We start from the raw sequence: 20,044 nt of genomic DNA on the forward strand, positions 1-20,044 counted from the left end.
AGAAAGTACAAATTTAACAAATTTGTGCATATATTCAGTGGGAATTTAGAGGTACTTGAATCTTTTTATGAAATTTATTTAATTAAAAAAACATCCAACTTGCATTTAATATTACAAAGTAACAATTTTCCATTTGTCTAGTTTTCCAGTGTTTTGTGAAATTAGTGAAATATTTGATCATTTTACATACATATACAAATCACATTTTCAGAGCTTAAAAATGAGTGTTTGTCAGTTTCTGTGGAAACACATCAACCGTAATAATTTCACAATGCACCAGTACAATCCCCTCAGATATCTGTCATTTTTTTCACATCACTTTTTGAGTCTCCAAAGTTGAACCCATTGATCACACCACCGCAAGCCAAATCAATCAATTATTAGGTAAATGGTCCTCCTGATAGTTTTCTGATTTGTATGTTACCTATCCCTTCTTTTAACCTCTATGTTACCTCTCCCCTCTTTTAACCTCTATGTTACCTCTCTTCTTTTTAACTAACACCCTTCCCCTTAAACACCCAAGACTGTTATTATCATTCTTTATACATTCCATTTGTTCTTGTCTATTGTTCTATCCCATTCTTACTGCTCTCTCTATTGTTTTTTGTTGCATTTCTATAAAGCGGTCTTACTGCTGTCTGTTACTTATGTTGCTTTTTATTTATTTTTTTGGCCAGAAGAAGGCATTGTTATCAACATGTTAAAATTGTTGCTGTTTTGTTTTGTCAAGCCAGTTGACGTTTTGTATATGCGCAAAGTCTGTTGAATTATATGTCTATAGCAGCAAAAGTCGTTATGATAAAGGGCATTTTACATAGTTTGAGATACCAAAACCAGATCAAAATATCCAAAGTAAGTAAAGTTGCATATAAAACAATAAGGCATTTGTGATTATGGAAACTGAAGTACATTGTACCAACAGGCACAGTGTATTAACGCATCAACCTTTGTTTTGAAGTGACGATCAAATTACATGCGTCTACTGATATTCTGGTGTTAGGCTATTCCAGTTGAAATCCATACACCCCCTATAGAAGACATGACCTTAATCTCCCACACGGGGGGGTGAAGATTTCAAATGGAGTCACCTATTCAGGTAACCCCATTTGAAATTCACACTCCCTGTGTAGGAGATTAAAGTCATGTCTTCCATAGGGGGTGTATGGATTTCAACGGAAATAGACCATTTGTCTGTTTATGCTCAGTGTTATTTCACATATACATATTTAACACACAAGGAATTATTATTGTTATGTGTGTGTCTTATTGCCATAACATTGTCAAACCGTCATGTATAATCATTGGAAAAAAAATCACAAAAAAAATTATTAGCCTTGAATATGTTTTATTGTAAATGTCAATTGTGTTACTGTTGAATCTGTATGTATTATTCACCAGCATACTTGATATGTTATTTTTTGTTGATATGTTGGCTTTTTGTTGTCAATACCATACATGTATGTGATCATCATACATTGATTTAAATTGCTGATGATCATTCATGCTTTGCACGGATCCGTCATTTTGCTACCTAAAACGATATTCTCAGTGCAAATCCATGCTCAAAAGTGCATATTTTAGTTTTTCACGCTTTTCTTGCACGTACTGACCAGAATGAAGCATACGCGGCAATTAAAGCGGTGGTATGAAAGTCGTAAGCAACACAACGTGCATTTGCAAGTAGAATCTCGTTTTGAGATGACCGTGCAAAGGGTGACTGACAAATGTGTAGATGTGTAGTTCACACTCTGTAAATGTCTGCTTGACACACCAGGTTACCTACCAGTGGATCCACAGGTTGTAGCCGACAGAATCACACATCTGGAAGAGTCGTATCAAGAGCTCCAGGAGCTTGCGCGCCGTCGCCAGGATCGCCTTGAAGAGTCGCGCAAACTCTGGCAGTTCTTCTGGGACCTCGCCGATGACGAGAACTGGATCAAAGAAAAGGAACAGATTCTTTCGTCGCCGGATATAGGTCACGATCTCACTAGCTGTAATCTGCTTATCAATAAGCAAAAGGTGAGGTTGGGTTATAGCTGCTTTGTGTTAAATATGTATATAACACAATTACTGTATTGTACATATTTAACACATAGCAGCTATTAGAGTTACAAGGTTTTTCCAGAATGGTGATGTTATGTATTCCAGGCCCAAAACAGTACTAGAGGAGAGAGCCAATTTACTTCCTCGAACTGAAAAAGAATCAAATTCTTTGAATATTAATTGTAGCTATTGGCGATTGAATCAGTGAAACTTAAATTTTCTAGGTTTGAACAGGCTGTTCATACGTTGTGGTGTATATTTGATGAATTCAGTCTGATTTGGCCCAGACTCATGTAAAACTGCTGCTGCGGCTGCACCCAAGCAGCTTTATGCTACAGTGTGTGAATTGATATCAAAATGTGTCTTGTTTGTTTAAGACAGTATATTTCTAACATCTCCAACTGTTGATGAAAATGCAAAACCAAAATTTTAATTTTTGTTTATTTTTGAGGTTACATGTTTGTAAAACATAATCACTTTTTTTTCTTTCTTGACTCCCTCCAGGCACTGGAAGATGAATTATCTGGTCGTCATGCCGAGCTGATGGAAAACTGCCAGGTTGGCGAAGACCTAATCAAAGAGAATCATTTTGGTGCCCCACAGATCCGCGAGCGCATTGATCATGTCAAAGACAGCTGGGACAGATTGCAAGAACTTGCTGCTGCCAGGAAGAAGAGGCTTCAAGAAGCCCTTGATATGTACCAGGTTAGTAAAATTAGTTCAATAAATAAATGTTGGCATTTATATAGCACCTTTTCAACTTTTTTAAAGCACTTAACATATTTGTTCTGCTGCCACTGGGATATATCACTGCCAACAACAATGGCACTAGTATGACTACTCATTACAGCACCCCATTATTCACCTGGGTGGAGTGGAGCAAGTGAGATAAAAGCATCTTGCCCAATGACTCAACATGTGGGCCCTAACGGTGTTCGAACCCACAACCTTGCGATCATGATTCGAACGCCCTGTTAGGCCACCATGCTCGTATGAGGTACCGTATGGGATGAGGGTAATATATTGGGAGCAGTTGGGCTTGGTCAGGTTGCAAAAGAGTTATAATAGGTCACAGTATTCAATCAACTGTAGAGAATAAAAATCATCCACAATTATCTGCTCCCTCCATTACTGCATTTGAATAATGGGGCAGACGATAGTTCTGATCAGGGTAACACCTGGCTGTTCATCCACCCCTTTGTATAATGGGAACACTGTTTCTGAGTTAACAGATTCTGGGTCTAGAACTCAGGACTTGTGGGTTTCTGGACTTGTTGTCAGTATCATCCCAAACCATTGCTTACTAAATAGTATATGCTATTATTTTATGATCTGTCATGACAGTTCTTTGCTGATGCTGATGATGTTGATACCTGGATGTTGGACACTCTACGTCTGGTTTCCAGCGAAGATGTCGGACATGACCAAGCCAGTGTGGAATCACTCCTCAAGAAACATCAAGTAAGCTTTCTTTTATTCTAGTCAGTAAGTCAAGTTAGAATGAATAACATGTTGGAAGTGAGCAAGTACATGCAATTATTGATGAGATGTTTAAATCGATTGTATAACTGTATGGAAGTTATGTAAATATGGGAATGCTGCACTTATTCAAATAACATTATTGTGTGCATGCTAACCAGCATCCGGAAGAAGCGAATGGCATTGGCCCAGGGCGTGTTGGATATGATGTGTGGTGGATAGCTAACCGCCAGTCAGATAGAGAGTCTAACAGCATGCTAATTTTACATGCCAATTGACCTGTAGGCTCATGCATATTCATTATTAATAAGTTTTCACTGCAGATATTGACCTAAAGGAAAAGAGCAACAAGCTGCCTTGCAATGACATGTATGAGAATTGAAGTGAATAGTTCTGGCATTTAGATATGTAACTTGCATCAGACATGAGCCGATTGGTAACACAAATTTTATAGTAATAGTTACACAAATTTATAAAAAAAAAATTTGAACATAATTTTGCAGAAATGGTTTAGTCTGCATAGCATAAATCCCAAAAGGGAGAAGAATAGCGCAATTTCTTCCCCTTTTCAAGGTGACGCCTGAATCCGTCAACCAAATACCCAATAGTAGTACTTAGCTACCCATGTCAATACCCTAAGCTTGGCTAACATACTTAAAATGATGGAAGCTTAACATTTACAGTTATGGACAGAATTCAAACTTACTTGTATGCTGTGTCAGCTGTAACGCTACCTTGTGATCAGTTTATACCTTAGCTCATACTTAATACAGCTTATTTTCGTAACAGCAGAAAATTATTTGATTTTTGTTTCTTCCGTGCATCAATTAAGTTCCGACTTGCGCTATTGTAAATTCACAAAAGAGCGCGCCAGTCTAAAATGGACTTTGCGCAGCTGTGCCTAACTTAGTGTACACTATTTTATATCAGTCCACGATAATATGAGTCGCGCCCACTTATTACGAACCAAACAAAGCTTTGGTATAAGCTGATCAGAGGCAGAAATATAGTTTGACATAAACCATAAGATGCAATCCAATCCCCAAAGCATCCCACTAAGTAGCTAATAGTTCCAGCATGTAATGCTTTCTTTACCAAACGTTTTCTTTTTCCCTCCTACTTAACTTAGGACCAAATCGAAGTGCAATTTATCCTACACCCAGACCCAGTGAGTGCATGGTGGAGGATGGCCCTAGTCTGTGACAGAAATAATGTATCGTATGTTTACAAACAAAAACAAGTCCGCGTCGCAAGGAACAGTAGACATGAGATGCATTGTCGTGTCATGATTAGGGCCACGGTATTAAAACTAACATTTGCGGTTCCTCATTGGTGTTTATCCTAACATTTCTGATCAGAATGTGGAAGGTTATGTCATCAAATCATACTGGGTTACCTTGTTTGGTGTTTATTAATGCTAATCCTTGGTGTAATCCTAGACCTAATCCTTTGATCCTTGCCCTAGCCTAATCCTAGACCTAATCCTTTGATCCTTGCCCTTGCCCTAATCCTAATCTGTACACTAATCCTGAATAAACTGTTATCCAAGTTTGTTAACATCTTACCCTTGATCTAACATGTGTGTTATCCTAACCATTTGACCATACATTAACTTTATATTAACTTTTAATATCATAAATCCGATTTCATTTCTTTTTTTCTTGATATAATTTAATGTCCTTACTTCAGTGTGTTAAGGGATTGGATAACAACGTTGGCATAATATTATTTGTGGGACCTTAGAGCACATCAGGCACATCAAATTGCATTCTGAAAACTTGAAATTTACAAAATAATACAAATTTTAGGGCAAATTATTTAAGTTTATTTCTTTATAACACTACAATCCTCGAAGTTAACTTCATAATCTAATAATATGTACTTATGTAGATGGGAGGAAAAGCCAACCATCATTTGAAAATGTTGACCTTTTGTATTTAAGATTTTTCCCCAAATACCTATAAATTTTAGGTCTTTTTTGATATCATCAGGACATTCCTCATAATCAGAATGCAATTTGGTGTGTCTGATGTTCTCACAGGTCCCACAAAAAATACCAATCAAATGTCATTATCCGATCAAGACTACTTAGCATATATTTGGGTTGTTTTGAAGTTGTATTGGTTCTACTTTAATTGGTGGATATATGAACGGTTCCTTATTTTGGTTTTGTTCTCTATCGGTTCACATTCTCAGTCCATCTGACAATGAAATCACTCATTGCTTGTTCTATTAATATTGATAACCTCTCCTCAATCCATGATGCAGATCAGTCTGAATCCTATCCCTGCATTGTATTCACTTGCATAACCTAGCCATACCTTGGTGTTGAATTTCACTATAAAGTATTCAGTCATATTTTGTTTATTGTTATTGAAATAACCACCCAGTCTACATTTATTGTTATTATGGTACTCAGTTATTATTCAAGACATCATCAATGGTGTGGCCTGTCATATTTATTTACTTGAGTTATAAACTATTTCTAAAGCTAAATTTTGATTCCAGTCACCTATACACAAGCAATTATTGTACTTTTAGGTACGGTGTGGCTCATTGGTTAATAATTAATTCCTTATTGCTACCACATGCAACTAGAGTATAATGTCGGCTTAGATGTCATTCTGGATAAAAAAATTAATTACGGCAAGGAAGTACTACCAATAAATCATGTTGCACATAATGTGGAAGCTTTACATGACACATTGAAACTTGAGTTTCATGGACAGGATAATGGTTCCAGGGGCAAATTGGCAGAAGGCATGCAAATCAAGTCTGTTGTCAGAAATTTTCTTGCCACTGTCTAGTAATATAACCATTTTTCAAACCCCGGATCTGCCGCTGATGGCCACAAATACAATGCATCATTGATGTGGGAGGCTCTGTTGGAGCTTATGTTTATACTTTGGTGTGAAATTTCCAGACTTTCAGTTGATTTCAAATGATCTGATCTTGTTCTCATTTTGAAAAGTTACAGAACAATAGAATAGAACAATACATTTTCAAACTTTTTAAATTTTTAAAAATTTTATTGCATGTTCTTATTGGGGTCTTGATTAATTTTACTTTCTATAATTACAGTGGTTGATATATAATTCATACATAATATTATCTGTGTTCCTAACATGTATATATACACACGTTTTGTCATTAAACATCTTTTGATTTGATTCTTTCATTGTTCAAATAGCACCAATGGGCTATTCCAGTTGAAATCCATACACCCTATGGAAGACATGACCTTAATCTTCCACCCAGGGAGTGTGAATATCAAATGGGGTTACCGTAATGGATGACTCCATTTGAAATCTACACCCCCTGTGTGTGAGATTAAAGTCATGCCTTCCATAGGGGGTGTATGGATTTTGACAAGAATAGCCCTGTCAGTGTGTAATGTCGTTGTTTGTTTTCCCACAGGGTCCTGGTTCACAACTCATTTCCGTTCCTAAAATCAAATTTATTTATAACACTTTAACATTTTTGTAAAGTAAACACTTGTTATGGTGGATTATATTGTTGATTCTATTACTATGTACAGTTTGTTACTTTCGAATTTCTGCTCTTTAAAACATCCTGTTTTTGTCAAATTCCTTTGACATTTGTTGATGTAAATCTCGTCAGTGGGCCAAGTTTAGGAACATAGAAACAGGAATTTTCGTAAGTGGGCCAAGTTTAGGAACATATAAGCAGGTATTTTTTTCCAGGAACCCAATGAGCAACTGTTCTTATGATTAGCAAAGCCATTTGGATGATTGCAAAGCTTAAGTTGTTATTGTCAAAGGAATTTGAAAGTGTTTTAACATAATTAACATTTTTGCATTAGTTATATTTGTTGTAATATTTTGGAAACCAAGATAAATTTACTGATGCAAAAGAGCCTTAATATTAAGGAGTTACGATTTTCTGAATGTAGAGCTAACTGTTATCTCAAATTTATTTGAAAGTTAACATTGTTTTCTTGTACAGAAGTGAAAGTTATCGTTAAATGTTACTGTTTAACCCTATGAAATATTCTCAACATATCACATAGACACTTATTTGGACATCTGATTTGAATTTATGTAACACAACACAATCTGATCCCATCCGACCAAAGTTGGAAATTTTAAAAAATAAGTTATTACTGTTACAAACATGCTTAGTACCTACCGTATTTCGTCAAATAAACACCCCCGGGGGCGTTACATTTTCCCAAGGGGAGGGGGGGGCGTTTATTTAAGGTCAATTTTAGAACGATAATTCCCGTTAAAATCATTAGATAAACTTAAAACTCACGCTAAAATGACGAACTATGAACTAGAAACACTGACTTCTGGTTCATTTCCGGGTTTCCAATCCAGATTTTTGCCAAAAAGTGACGCTATTATTGACCATGTGGGCAACTTGGTAAGCTTACTACACAAGATAGCATGGAAATATCGGCAATTTTGAAACATCTTGGTTGAAAAAAGTGGTGGGGGCGTTTATTTGAGGGGGGGCAACTATTTGAAGAAATACGGTTTGCAGATTTGAAATCCTGAAGTCATACTTGATTTGGTTTGATTGGATCAGATTTTCGCACATTTTACATGTATTTGTTTTTTATTTGAATATGATATGGGACAATAGCAAGACTAATTTTGAGTGTTTTAATGTTGTTTTGCAGGCCATAGCTGATGAGTTACAGAACTATGCCGACACAATTGATGCACTTCATAAACAAGCTGCAGATTTGGGTGACCAGGTAAGATAGCCTAACAATTTTGTTTCTTCTGGTATTCTCAAAAGGTGTTCATCCTGTTTTAATTACTTATGTCCACCAGTCCTCTGGAACCTTCTTTTTTTGTCCTCAAGTTGGTATCAGACTGGTTTGTCATGTGGAAACCTACTGCACAACTAGGCTACTTAATTGTGTGCAAGATTGTATTTCTTTACTTCATTTGAACATGCTGTTTGTATTCCTTTTTTTCATGGGATTATGAATTTGTAGATGTAATATACCAGAAGAAGTATCAGCTTCCCCCCAGGGAAAATCATTTAAAATAAATTCCAGGTCATTTTGCTGGGAAAGTTGTAAGTATTGAAAACTGACTACTATTTTGCTTGTTTTCCCTTCGTTCAGGATCGTGATGCTCCAGAAGTGCAAGCCCGTCTTGGTACCATCGACAGGCGATACAAGGAGCTTCAAGAGCTTGCCAAGCTACGCAAGCAACGCCTCATGGACGCCCTATCCCTGTACCAACTCTTCAACGAGGCAGACATGGTTGAAGCCTGGATAGATGAGAGGGTAGGTAGAGTAATAGAGACAAATCATGTGAAAGATGTTGTTAAGGCGGGTCGGATGTCAGAAGCCAGTTTTAGCCATTTAACTTATAAACGGCAGGGTGCTTTTTAATATTTTATACATTGATCTTATGGGAAATTAGTCAAGGAAGCCAATAATCGCATTTATATTTTCATAGGTCTTGCAGTTCTTGAGTTAAAGCCAATAATATCAAAACGAAAATTTGAATGTGTAGACAGAAATGACACCCTTATATCAAGCCTTGGAATTTCCTTTATATAACCCATACCTTTCTGCTTGAGTGTCTGCTTTACTTGTCTCAATATTTGAGTGCAAATACCGTGAAGGTCACACATCCGTCCCTCGCCTTAAGGTTATTAATTATTTTAAACTGTTGTGATTTGGTAGTTCACAGCATCTTACGATTGGTAGTGAGCTTTGGCAAAAACTGCATTGCTCAATTCATAGCGAGCGTGTAGAAGAATTAAAATATCACAGATATACTTTTATAGGTGCTGCGGTTCTTGAGTTACGTTGTAAAGAGGGGTGAAACAACAACACTTTTGTAAAATGTACATAACTAATTAACAACAATAAATTAAGCAAGTTTGCGAAGTATACTATTTGTAGAATGAACTTTTGCAAAACATCAAGGTGTTAATTTTCAATAATATATTGATCTAGATAATGAAAATCGACTTTTAGGTTGCTTCGACCAACAATACCTCGTCTACCCTTAAGCTAGCAAACACCATGTACCAATTTTATTCAGACTACAAAGATATTCTAATCCTGGGAATTCATTTCTGCAGGCAAACAAATATATTGTGGCTTGCAAACATCAGAAATATGTGTAAAAATCATTAATATTTGGAGCTTAAATATTGGGATGAATAACATTAATTTGTTTCAAGTGCAAAAACTGCTAAAATTATAGAAAGTGATGTGTCTTCTATAATCTCTTGACCTATGTTAACCTTTTTGACCTGTTCATAGGAGACAACACTGATCTCCATGCAGCCATTAGAAGACTTGGAATCCAATGAAGTCATCCTGGCCAGGTTTGCTCGCTTTGAGAAAGAGATGGAATCCAACGCCCCCAAGGTGGACACCGTTAATCAGCTTGCTAAGCAGTTGTTGAATGTAGAACATCCCAACTCACCAGAAATTACAGAGAAACAGAATCATCTCAACCAACGGTAAGGGGTGTTTTTCGTATTGATAAGGCAACAGAAAAAGTCCTTGTTCCACAGGCGGATGGATTTTCCAAGTGGGGTCGGATGGTTGGGTTTTTTTTCTGAGAGAGGCTAAAGGACCCTTAAAAATCAGAAAGCTTAGAAAAATGTTGCAATTTTCAAATATTTTCAATTAAAATCAGTCCACTTCAGCCAAAAAAACATACATAGGATAACTCTTCTGTACATGGGACCAACAGCTTTATATGACTTCGGAGCCACAATATGCCTTCCATGTACTACCTGCATATGCCAGGCAGTGTATGGGGTCGAACTCTTGCAGATTGCAGCTGTGGTCAAGTTTATAGGGTGAAGCATGTAGCATAAATTACGGTGAAGCATATAGGCTGCCGCCTTTCTTCATTATTTCCTTCGTTAATGTGCTAATTTGGCTTGAACTAAAGCATTTTTCACCTTGATGTGGTAGTGACGTCAAAGTGTTGAGGCATCTGTTTCACGCGCGCCTCTATGCAGCGTCTTCAAGCGCGCGTGTGTGTATGTTAGCGCTTTGAGGGAACACCAACGATTTTTAGCTGCACCCAATGAAATACGCACTGATATCACTGCTACATCAGTGTGGATGCTTTAGTTGCACATGGTACAAAATGGATGTACAGCTGATCATCCAGTTTCATTCACTATATCGATATATGTTTGTAATTATCAGATGGGCCGAGTTGAAGGTCAGACTGGAAGAGAAGCGTGAGGCAGTGTTGGCCGTCAGACAAGTGCAAGTCTATCACCTGGACTGCAACGAGACCACACAATGGATCGTGGACAAAATCCGTGTGGTTGAGAAGACCAAGGAACTGGGAGACGACTTGGCTGGTATCATTGCACTGCAGAGACGACTCAAGGGCATGGAGAGTGATCTCATTGCTATTGAGGCCAAGGTAAATTCAGAATTCATTCAAGTTTGGGTGTAATCTCAGAAGCGTAGCCAGGATTTTAGTGTGAGGGGGCAAAGCCAAATTTTGGTCCCCATTTGTCAATTTTTTGTCCCATTTTTAGTCATTTAAAGGACACTTTACTCTTTGGCTTTCCCATTTTCTCCCTGAAAAATTTCTGTGGGGGCAGTTTGCTCCCACCCCCGGGTCATCCTGGCTAAGCCCCTGTGTAAACTTACTTATAGAAGACCAAGAAATTGGTTGATGGTTAGTATCATTGCCCTGCAGGGACGACTCAAAGGTTATATAGTCGCATTGATTCTGAGATGTCTGTGTATTTTGTTAATTTAAAGGCAAGAATCATGATTTTAGGTTTTTCATAACAGTAGCAATACCTTGTCAACTCTTACTATAAAATTGAGTGTAGCTGGACATGCCAACTTGAACAGATTGAGAGGAAAAATGGAGGGACTGTTATCAGTGTTAGTTGGCTTCATTTTGCAAAATATCAAAATGTGTGCTTGAATTAGGAACAAAATGGGCTGTTCTGTTTGAAATCCATATACTCCCTATGGAAGACACAACCTTAATCACCCACACAGGGAGTGTAGATTTCAAATGGAGTTGAAATTCACACTCCCTGTGTGGAAAATTAAGGTCATGTGTTTGATAGGGGGTATATGGATTTCAACTGGAATAGCCCGATAAAAGCAGATGACTTGGGTAACTTGAAAGAAACATTTGAAAAATCTAAATGTTAATGGCCAAACTATAGAAATTCAGATAAAGTAGCATGTTTTGTGATATTTTTTGTTCCCATAGCTGCAAGATCTTGGCAAGGAGCATGAGAACCTTGCAGCGGAACATCCTGAAGATGATGAAGCCATCAAGAAGAGATATGAAGAAATTATGGAGCACTGGCTGGAACTCAAGGAACTGGTAATTGAACACTGATGAATAAACGTTAAATTTGCGAGGAATTAGGCAATTGTTACAGTTCATGCACCTTGAAACATTGCTGCTTGATAAGAATAGATGTATTTGCAATTTTATCAAACAGAACGTAACAGAAATTAAACAAAAATAGATGAGGGTCCTGAAATGAAAATATCTAGGGAAGGTGAAGAAACATACCTCAAATCGAATCGAATGCTTATTAGTGTGGTGGGTTGTGGCGAGCACAATTATGGTCATGAAACTTAGATAAAACTTGAAACACTGTAGGAATAACTGATGGAAGGTTTGATGTTGTTTCATGATATTTACGGTAGAGAACGATAAAATTATGAAGTACTAAATTACATTGTGTACACATTCTTTTAACCCACAGTTGAAACTGCGAGAAGCAGCTTTGGCGGAAGCCGGTGACCTGCAAGAATTCTTGCGCGATCTTGACGAATTCCAAGCATGGCTCTCCAGGACGATGACCACAGTGGCTTCTGAAGACATCCCAGAGACTCTGAAGGAAGCTGAGCAGCTGCTGAACAAGCACGCTGCCATCAAGGAAGAGGTTGATGGTTATGAAGAGAAATACGCCAAGCTGAAGGAAGAGGGAGACCGCATCACAGAGGGGCAAACAGACACACAATACATGTTCCTTAGACAGGTTAGTAGACTGTATGGAAGATGTGTAGAGAAATCAGATTTTTCAAATATGATAATAACAGCGCCTTGTACTGACTTTTTAATGACTCTTAGATGACGTCCCATAACTCTTATCTGATCATCTCGCATTCCTTTTCCTCCTACAGAGATTGCAAGCCATTGACGAAGGCTGGGTTGAGCTCCACCAGATGTGGGACAACCGTCAGATGCTGCTCTCACAATCCCTCAACCACCAGATGTTCCTGCGTGATGCCAGACAAGCAGATATGATACTCAACCAACAAGACACATTCTTGGCTAAAGTGGAACAACCTGTAAGTTCTTGTTTTTGGAGGAGAAACAATATTTAGGGTTGGTTGGAAAAAGCACTGAAATTTTCAATTTTTTGATGCATTTTGAAATTTTGTTTTGAAAAATGCACCCAAAATCTTACAATTTGGGTGTTTTTGGTTAAACAAAATGGTTGAAAAATAAGACCTCACCTACTTCACTGAGATATAGGCAAAAAGTGAGGAGAAAAAACCATAAGAAAATGGACATTTAAAAGGTTCATAACTTTGCCACCAAGCATTCAAGAGGCCTAGGAATTCAACATAAGTAATTGTGTGCAAGTTAGTAATGGTAGTAACTCAATTTTCAAAATTTCCAACTTTGGCCTGAGTGGATCAGATTGGGTCACATATGTGACACGATCTGGTCCATGGGGGCCAAAGGAGGCATTTTTGAAAATCAAGTTACTGTAATTATTACATTATACATAAAATAGTCTATCATTTTATACTGAAAACACCAAAGGTCTAGCATACTCGGTTCAAAAGTTATGATGTTTTTGATGTCTATTTTCTTATGTTTATTACTCCATATTTTTACCTTTATCTCGGTTTCAAATTTACCGCCTTTGGCCCCCATGGACCAGATCGTGTCACATAATGGCTGTAATAGATAGCTTCAGCAAGTTTCAACAATTACATAGAAGGGAAAGAGTAGCTTTTTGATTTTTGATGTCAGCAAAATAAAAAACACCTGATAAAGTTGTATAAAGCATTTGTCTAAAACACTTGAATAGTGATTTGGTTTTATATTTGTAATGCAATAGATATAATGATTTTGTTTTAATACTCACCAAATATTTCTCTTCTGTAGGCATCACTTGAAGCATGTGAGGATGCTATCAAAAAATACGAGCAGTTCCTGGACCAGATGGGTGTCAATGATGAGAAGGTCAACAGCGTGATGGCGTTTGCCAACAGGCTGTGCGACGAGAACCACTACGCAGCTGACAAAGTCAACAAGAAGGCAGAGAACCTGGATGAAAGGTAAGAGTGTAATAGATTTATCCTTTAGGCGACATGAATTCTGTAATCTCATTGGTCAAACACTACTATTTTCCTGCATTCTCATTAATATTAATGACATAACACAGACAGGTATAATTAAAGACACAGATAAAAAGAATTGATCGCGTCATCTGTCAATCAAATTCGAGCACGGTTTGTTTACAAGTGTCGTGATGATGACTTGCTGAACGCGAATTTATAAACGGGCCTTATTGTTAATTTTGCACCTTCGACATGCAAACCATCTCAAAAGTTAGGTCTTTTTAGTAGGAAACTTTCTTAACCGAAAGCACCATGTCCACAATGCCTAGAAATGGTGCTTTTTGCCTTGTAAAAGTACGGAATTTTTCGCCATTTGCTGCTATTCCTTTTCTCCGATCAGCACCAGATAGATCGGTCTTCCTTTTACCCGCCTATTAACCTGTGTTAACCAATCAAGGATCGTAATTGACAGTGACATCAGACGCGATAAATTGTTTTTATCTTTGTCTTTCATTATAATAATTTCTATATTACCTGGGTTCTCACACGCACGCTTATGCATATAATGCAACACAGGCGATACCCTTCGAAAAACAAGTGCGTATGCATATAACGCGACATATGCAATAGCCTTAGAAACACAAGTATGTACCATGCGGCGTGGCTACACTGTTATATAGAGAAATGAATTTATTTTCTGTAAGATTTCCAAACTAAAATCCTTCTCAAACAAGTCGGAAGATATAGAATTCATGTTCACTAAAGGATAAAATCGTTACGGGTAAAAACACAGCACCGACCCTAATATTCTTTAGTGTGTTAAGGCAAACATTAAACAATTTAGTTTTTAGACCTTTAGTACCAAATGACTAATTTATGATGTGTTTAAGTGCTAATAATTATTTCTTCAAGAAACATTGACAAGAGGGTGATTTGTTTGTAGTTGTTATGCCCCTTTATGCAATATTATTCTAAATACCACATTTTGTCTCGATGTTTCCTCCGCAGACGTAAGGCAAATCGTGAGGCAGCTGAGGCTACCCTTGAAAAACTCAAAGACAACCGCAAGCTGCAAGCCTTTGTCCAGGAGGCGGAGGAACTCTGCGACTGGGTTGACGAAAAGGAACTCATGATCCAAGAAGAGAGCTCACGAAGTCTGCCATCAAAACTGCAGAAGCATGTAGCATTCGAGGCAGAGTTGGTTGCCAACAGGGATAGACTCAAAAGCTTAAGAGATGTAGGTGGTTGACTGGCACTTCTGTATCAATTGATTAAAGATTCATACTTCCCATTTGATAAGTTTTTAGTTTTTATTATGTTGAAAAGTGCAATAAACAATACCTTTATTCTCATTCATAAACACAAATAAAATAAAAATATCATAAGTATATACCAAATTTTAATGAAATTTAATCCAACATTTTACATGGAATTACCTAGGGCTTAAATTCGATCAGTCCCGTTGTTGCTATGCACCTCCGATTGGTTCAAATAGCGCGTATGAGTATTGCGTCGACACCCGCACAGATAAGAACCAATAAGGTTGCAGGAACGTTCTCAAGTGGGTAAGAATCTTAAATTACACTAGTCAAATGTGTTCCCTTATGGAAAGTCTGGGGTAGCCATGGAAGATACTTGCGATTCTTATATACCACAAGAGTACATGAACAAACAAATATTAAACTTGCAAAAATATTGCATTCAATCTCACAGCATGGCGACGACCTTATGAAAGAATGTCCAGAGACATGCGAGCGTGTCAACAGGAACATCGAAAACCTAGAGGTGCAATGGGACAATTTGGAGAAAGACAGCAAGGAGAAAGGAGAGAAGCTGCAGGAACTCAACAACCAGCTGCGCTTCTCTCAAGGATGCGATGAGTTGGACAACTGGATCACAACGCTGGAGGATGAGTTGGGCCATGAGGAAATGGGCGGAGATTTGGTCTCGGTCAACACATTGCTGCAAAAACAACAGGTATGATATGAGAAAATGTGGATATACCAATATACCATGATGAGTGTGTTATTATAATTATTTTTTTCCTTGAAACAGTAGTACCTTAAGGTTTACAAATACCAATTATACTATGATCAGCTCGTAATATGTAAGTGAGAATTATTTGTTCTTTGTTACTGCATGCGCCAGTAAAATCCCAACTTAACACCCGATAATTCACAGAAGCTTGCGCCAGTCGTGCAGCTCTGTGTACACCATTTTATATTAATCCAGGATGTACAAGTCCTGCCTATTAGTACAAGCTGATCATAGTGTAGTTTGATAAACAATGTTTGGTACTTGTGTTGTACCACTGCTTTTTGAAAATACAGAAATGAGGTGTGTGACACTTTCCAAATTATTGTTGAAATGTACGCGCTACTTGGCAAATTTCTGTTGGTCACCTGAATAAAATCTTATAATCTTATATGGGAAAATGATTTGATATAATAATATGAAGAAGTCAAATCAAAGAATACTGATACATTCAAACCATTTATGAAATTTGCCTGGTGTTCCCTTGAGTAGATGGAAAGAGTTCCGCTAAGCTTGAATTTAACAATTCACACGTGGGTGTATATTAAATTGTCAGATGTTGGAGAATCTTGTAACGGTGAGGAAGGCAGAAGTGACAGAGTTGGAGTGCTCAATGACTACTGTACCATTAGAACAGATGGAAAGAGTCACTGCCAAGAAGGCACAGGTGGAGCAGAGATTCCAAACCATGTCAGACCCATTGACCAAGAGGCGTGCTGCACTGGAGGCTAACAGACGTGGCCTGGAACTGTTGAGGGACATAGAGGAAGAAAAGGTAAGAAATATCGTATCAGGTGGTTGAAAACCTAATTGTATGTATTCAACTCGTATTGATTGAAGTAGGCATGCAGCGCCACACGATTCAAAAGTTAAGATAAGCTGAAGAATTTAAGAGCTCACTTACTCATTTGAAAAGAGAGTAAGGGATCATTCCAGGCCTGATATCAGCACAACTCTCTATTCTAGGTTTCAGGATCATGCTTGGTTAACTAAAAAGTTCTGTGCATTTCAAACCTGCTCTACAATACAATTTGTGGTATGCATGTATAATATAGGATGAAGCTTCAAGCGGGAGTTTAACAACTATCTTGGCACCAACCCATCAGTGCTATAATCATACTGATAGCAGCTGTTTACATAGATACATAGTTCAGACATAAAAAAAAGGATGAGTTTTGGATTGTAAACTCAAAACCTGGGATTTTGAGACTATTGTAACAAGGTAAATAAGGATAGAGAGAGCATTGCCGCACTGATTAAGTCATCATCTAATCTAGTCGTTTTTGGTTTCTTATAAGTCAAACACTGAATTGTGCGCTATGAAATGAAGCCTTGTCGTAAGAGAAACAAGCAAATATTTCTAAAGTATCCAAGAAATTGACTCATTTGTGTGTAGATAACGAAGTCTTAACAAATTCTAAACAATTTTTTTTGGGAGGAGAATACCAAAATATTTACAATTTGGTATCTGCAAAAGGCAAATATTTAGTGAAATAATTCATTGTGCATTATTGTATTCTCCACAGACATGGGTAGGGCAGAAAATGCCCGTTGCCACATCAGAAGACATGGGTAACAGCTTACAGGATGTCCAGAGTCTGATGAAGAAGAACAACGCCCTCAAGGGTGAAATTGAGGGTCATGGTCCACGCAAGGAAGATGTGATCCAGCGCGCAAAGGCCATGATTGATGAGGGTCATCCCCAGTCTGCCGCTATGGAGCAGGGCATTGGAGAGCTGGATGACATGTGGAGTCAGTTGCAGGATGCTCAGGATACACGCAAAGACAATTTGGTGGACTCGGAGAAAGCACAACAGGTAGGATTTATCTGCAGGTTTCCGTCTTTGTTGTCATCTGGTGGGGGTTCTATAGCTCCCCCAACCATTATGAGATGATTTTCTTGATCATGCTGACATCCGATCTGGTGTGCAATCAGGCCAACCTATTTGCCAACCTCAGTGTTATATGTGCACCTGAAATTTGTTGCAAAGGTGGCAACCTTCCCAGATGTTCAAATGCTAGAATATACCACAAGATGTGGTTAGATGGGCATGGGCTGGGTTTGAGCATGGTTTGTATTATTTATTGGCTTTGAGGCAAACAAAACTTTTGGATTGGAATGTTAACTTAAAGAATTTCCTTGATGAAAAAAACTATTTTATTGAAAGTGGGACCCTTAAGGTATCTAAGGTGTCAATTTGGTCAGAGGTTAGTGGGACTTGTGATGTTTCCTGGTGGAACTTTTAGCACCTGATGAACAATTTCATAACCCAATGACTCTTGAGAACATTAATGTTTAGATTCCGCTGCAAGTCCAATTTCAAGATGTAACACAAGGCAGCCATTGCACTTGCATGACAATTATTCTTTGTTTCTCTTCTCCAACAGTACTACTTTAACGCAGCAGAAGCAGAGGCGTGGATGAGCGAGCAAGAGTTGTACATGATGGGTGAGGAGCGTGCCAAGGATGAACCTATGGCTCACAGTATGCTGAACAAACACAGGCATCTGGAGAAGATGGTTGAGGATTATGCAGAAAACATCAACGAGCTGTCCTTGGAAGCTAAACAACTCATTGATGAAGATCATCCACAGAGGTAAGTCATGCTGCTATCTTTCTCTAAAGGATTTAAAACAGTTTCTGATTTGTTTTGCGATTTTGCCTTAAGTTTGTTCATAATTTTAACCCCAATGCCCCAGGCCTATTTTGGTGGGTGGAAGGAAGGAAGAAAGAAAGAAGAGAAAACTTTGCTCGGGTGCGGTTTTGAACCAAGGACCCCTCAGGTACCAGACACGCGCACAGGCATACCTTGCCATGGTGGTCTACATTGGTTGACCAAGCCTTCCGTGCCCATATGACTGTTTACATGATGATGCAGATGCATATCCGATGCTTTGTGAATTGAGGTTTTTTGATGTTTGGTTATAAAGGAATATATTCAGCAATTGCTGATTAGAATTCAAAATGCACAAAAAATAAATGTAGTCCAAAAAACTGCTTTTACAGTTGAATTCAAGTTATATCGTAATAATAATAATTCTTATATCTCTAACACCTTGCAGCGACCAGATTGCAATCCGACAGTCCCAAATTGACAAACTCTATGCCGGTCTCAAGGATCTGGCTGAGGAGAGACGAGATCGTCTGAACGAGATGGTCAAACTCTTCCAACTCAACCGTGAAGTAGAAGATCTGGAACAATGGATCGCTGAGAGGGAGGTTGTTGCAGGATCTCATGAACTTGGACAAGACTTTGAACATGTTACTGTAAGTAGTACACTTGTTTTGTTCACTTCACTTTGTTGGATTTTGATCTTTTTCCAATAATTTCTATACTATTCAGCAAATTACTTCAGCGTGTCCGTCTGCTCTGTCTGATTATCTCGTAAAAGTTTGCCTAGCAAATGAGGTGCTGATGTGAAGATGACATGATTCAATTAGCCAATCAGAACCCCACTAATGGAATACGCCATAAACTGTGCCAAATTGGCAGACCGCTGAAGTACTGTGCTGAAAACTAGTACGATTTAGAAGAAAGAAAAAAATTGTGTGATTTTCAAGATGAAGAACTTCCTTAGAAGTGTGTAGCATTTTTTTTATTTCCTAATGGAAAAGAACACAGCCCTAGAGCTATTTGTTCACCTTTTATTATTTTATATGGTAACCTGATAAAATGAACAGAGAAGAACTAACCTAATGTCAGATATTAATCATTTATGGCAACTTTGGAATGTTTTAGCTTATGCAACTCTTCATCAGAAAAGAATTGATTCAAGCGAGATAATGTAAAATATAATGTCTAACGTCTCTCCCTTTATCTTCTTAGATGCTGCAAGATCGATTCCAAGAGTTTGCCCGCGAGACTCATAACATTGGCTCAGATCGTGTGGCACGTGTCAACCAGATGGCAGACAAACTGATAGATGATGGACACACAGATGCTGCTACCATCGCTGAGTGGAAAGACCAACTCAATGAGTCATGGGCAGATTTGCTGGAACTCATTGAAACAAGAACACAGGTAAGAAACAATCCAATGCTAAACTGTGATGTCTGTAAATGAAATGGTCTTAAATTAACTACATGTAGTGGTTTAAATAATAATATTTTAACTGGTAACAATTAGAAAAGATCTGTTATGGGAAACTACTTTATGGCAGTTTGTATTGCAGTTTTGA

General features: G+C 37.9%; 1 protein-coding gene across 8 annotated transcripts in view; it reads left to right on the forward strand.

Annotated features, from left to right (window-relative positions):
* The window catches only part of LOC140147081 (spectrin beta chain, non-erythrocytic 1-like), a 107,922-nt gene that overhangs the window by 66,292 nt on the left and 21,586 nt on the right, over positions 1–20,044 (forward strand). For 4 of the 8 annotated variants that reach the window (XM_072168855.1, XM_072168875.1, XM_072168860.1 and 1 more), the window contains 19 exons: positions 1,775–2,019; positions 2,548–2,748; positions 3,388–3,504; positions 4,652–4,690; positions 8,168–8,245; positions 8,624–8,788; positions 9,782–9,984; positions 10,688–10,913; positions 11,730–11,846; positions 12,238–12,513; positions 12,659–12,826; positions 13,656–13,828; positions 14,840–15,068; positions 15,545–15,808; positions 16,422–16,640; positions 17,392–17,682; positions 18,254–18,462; positions 18,929–19,133; positions 19,693–19,887. In XM_072168855.1, coding sequence (XP_072024956.1) covers positions 1,775–2,019; positions 2,548–2,748; positions 3,388–3,504; positions 4,652–4,690; positions 8,168–8,245; positions 8,624–8,788; positions 9,782–9,984; positions 10,688–10,913; positions 11,730–11,846; positions 12,238–12,513; positions 12,659–12,826; positions 13,656–13,828; positions 14,840–15,068; positions 15,545–15,808; positions 16,422–16,640; positions 17,392–17,682; positions 18,254–18,462; positions 18,929–19,133; positions 19,693–19,887 — 3,620 coding nt within the window. The remainder of the gene's footprint in view (positions 1–1,774; positions 2,020–2,547; positions 2,749–3,387; positions 3,505–4,651; positions 4,691–8,167; positions 8,246–8,623; positions 8,789–9,781; positions 9,985–10,687; positions 10,914–11,729; positions 11,847–12,237; positions 12,514–12,658; positions 12,827–13,655; positions 13,829–14,839; positions 15,069–15,544; positions 15,809–16,421; positions 16,641–17,391; positions 17,683–18,253; positions 18,463–18,928; positions 19,134–19,692; positions 19,888–20,044) is intronic. The other 4 variants (XM_072168868.1, XM_072168887.1, XM_072168895.1 and 1 more) reach the window with 1 other exon arrangement.

The sequence above is a fragment of the Amphiura filiformis genome, chromosome 1 (genome assembly GCF_039555335.1).
Source record: "Amphiura filiformis chromosome 1, Afil_fr2py, whole genome shotgun sequence".
NCBI classification, from domain to species: Eukaryota; Metazoa; Echinodermata; class Ophiuroidea; order Amphilepidida; family Amphiuridae; genus Amphiura; species Amphiura filiformis.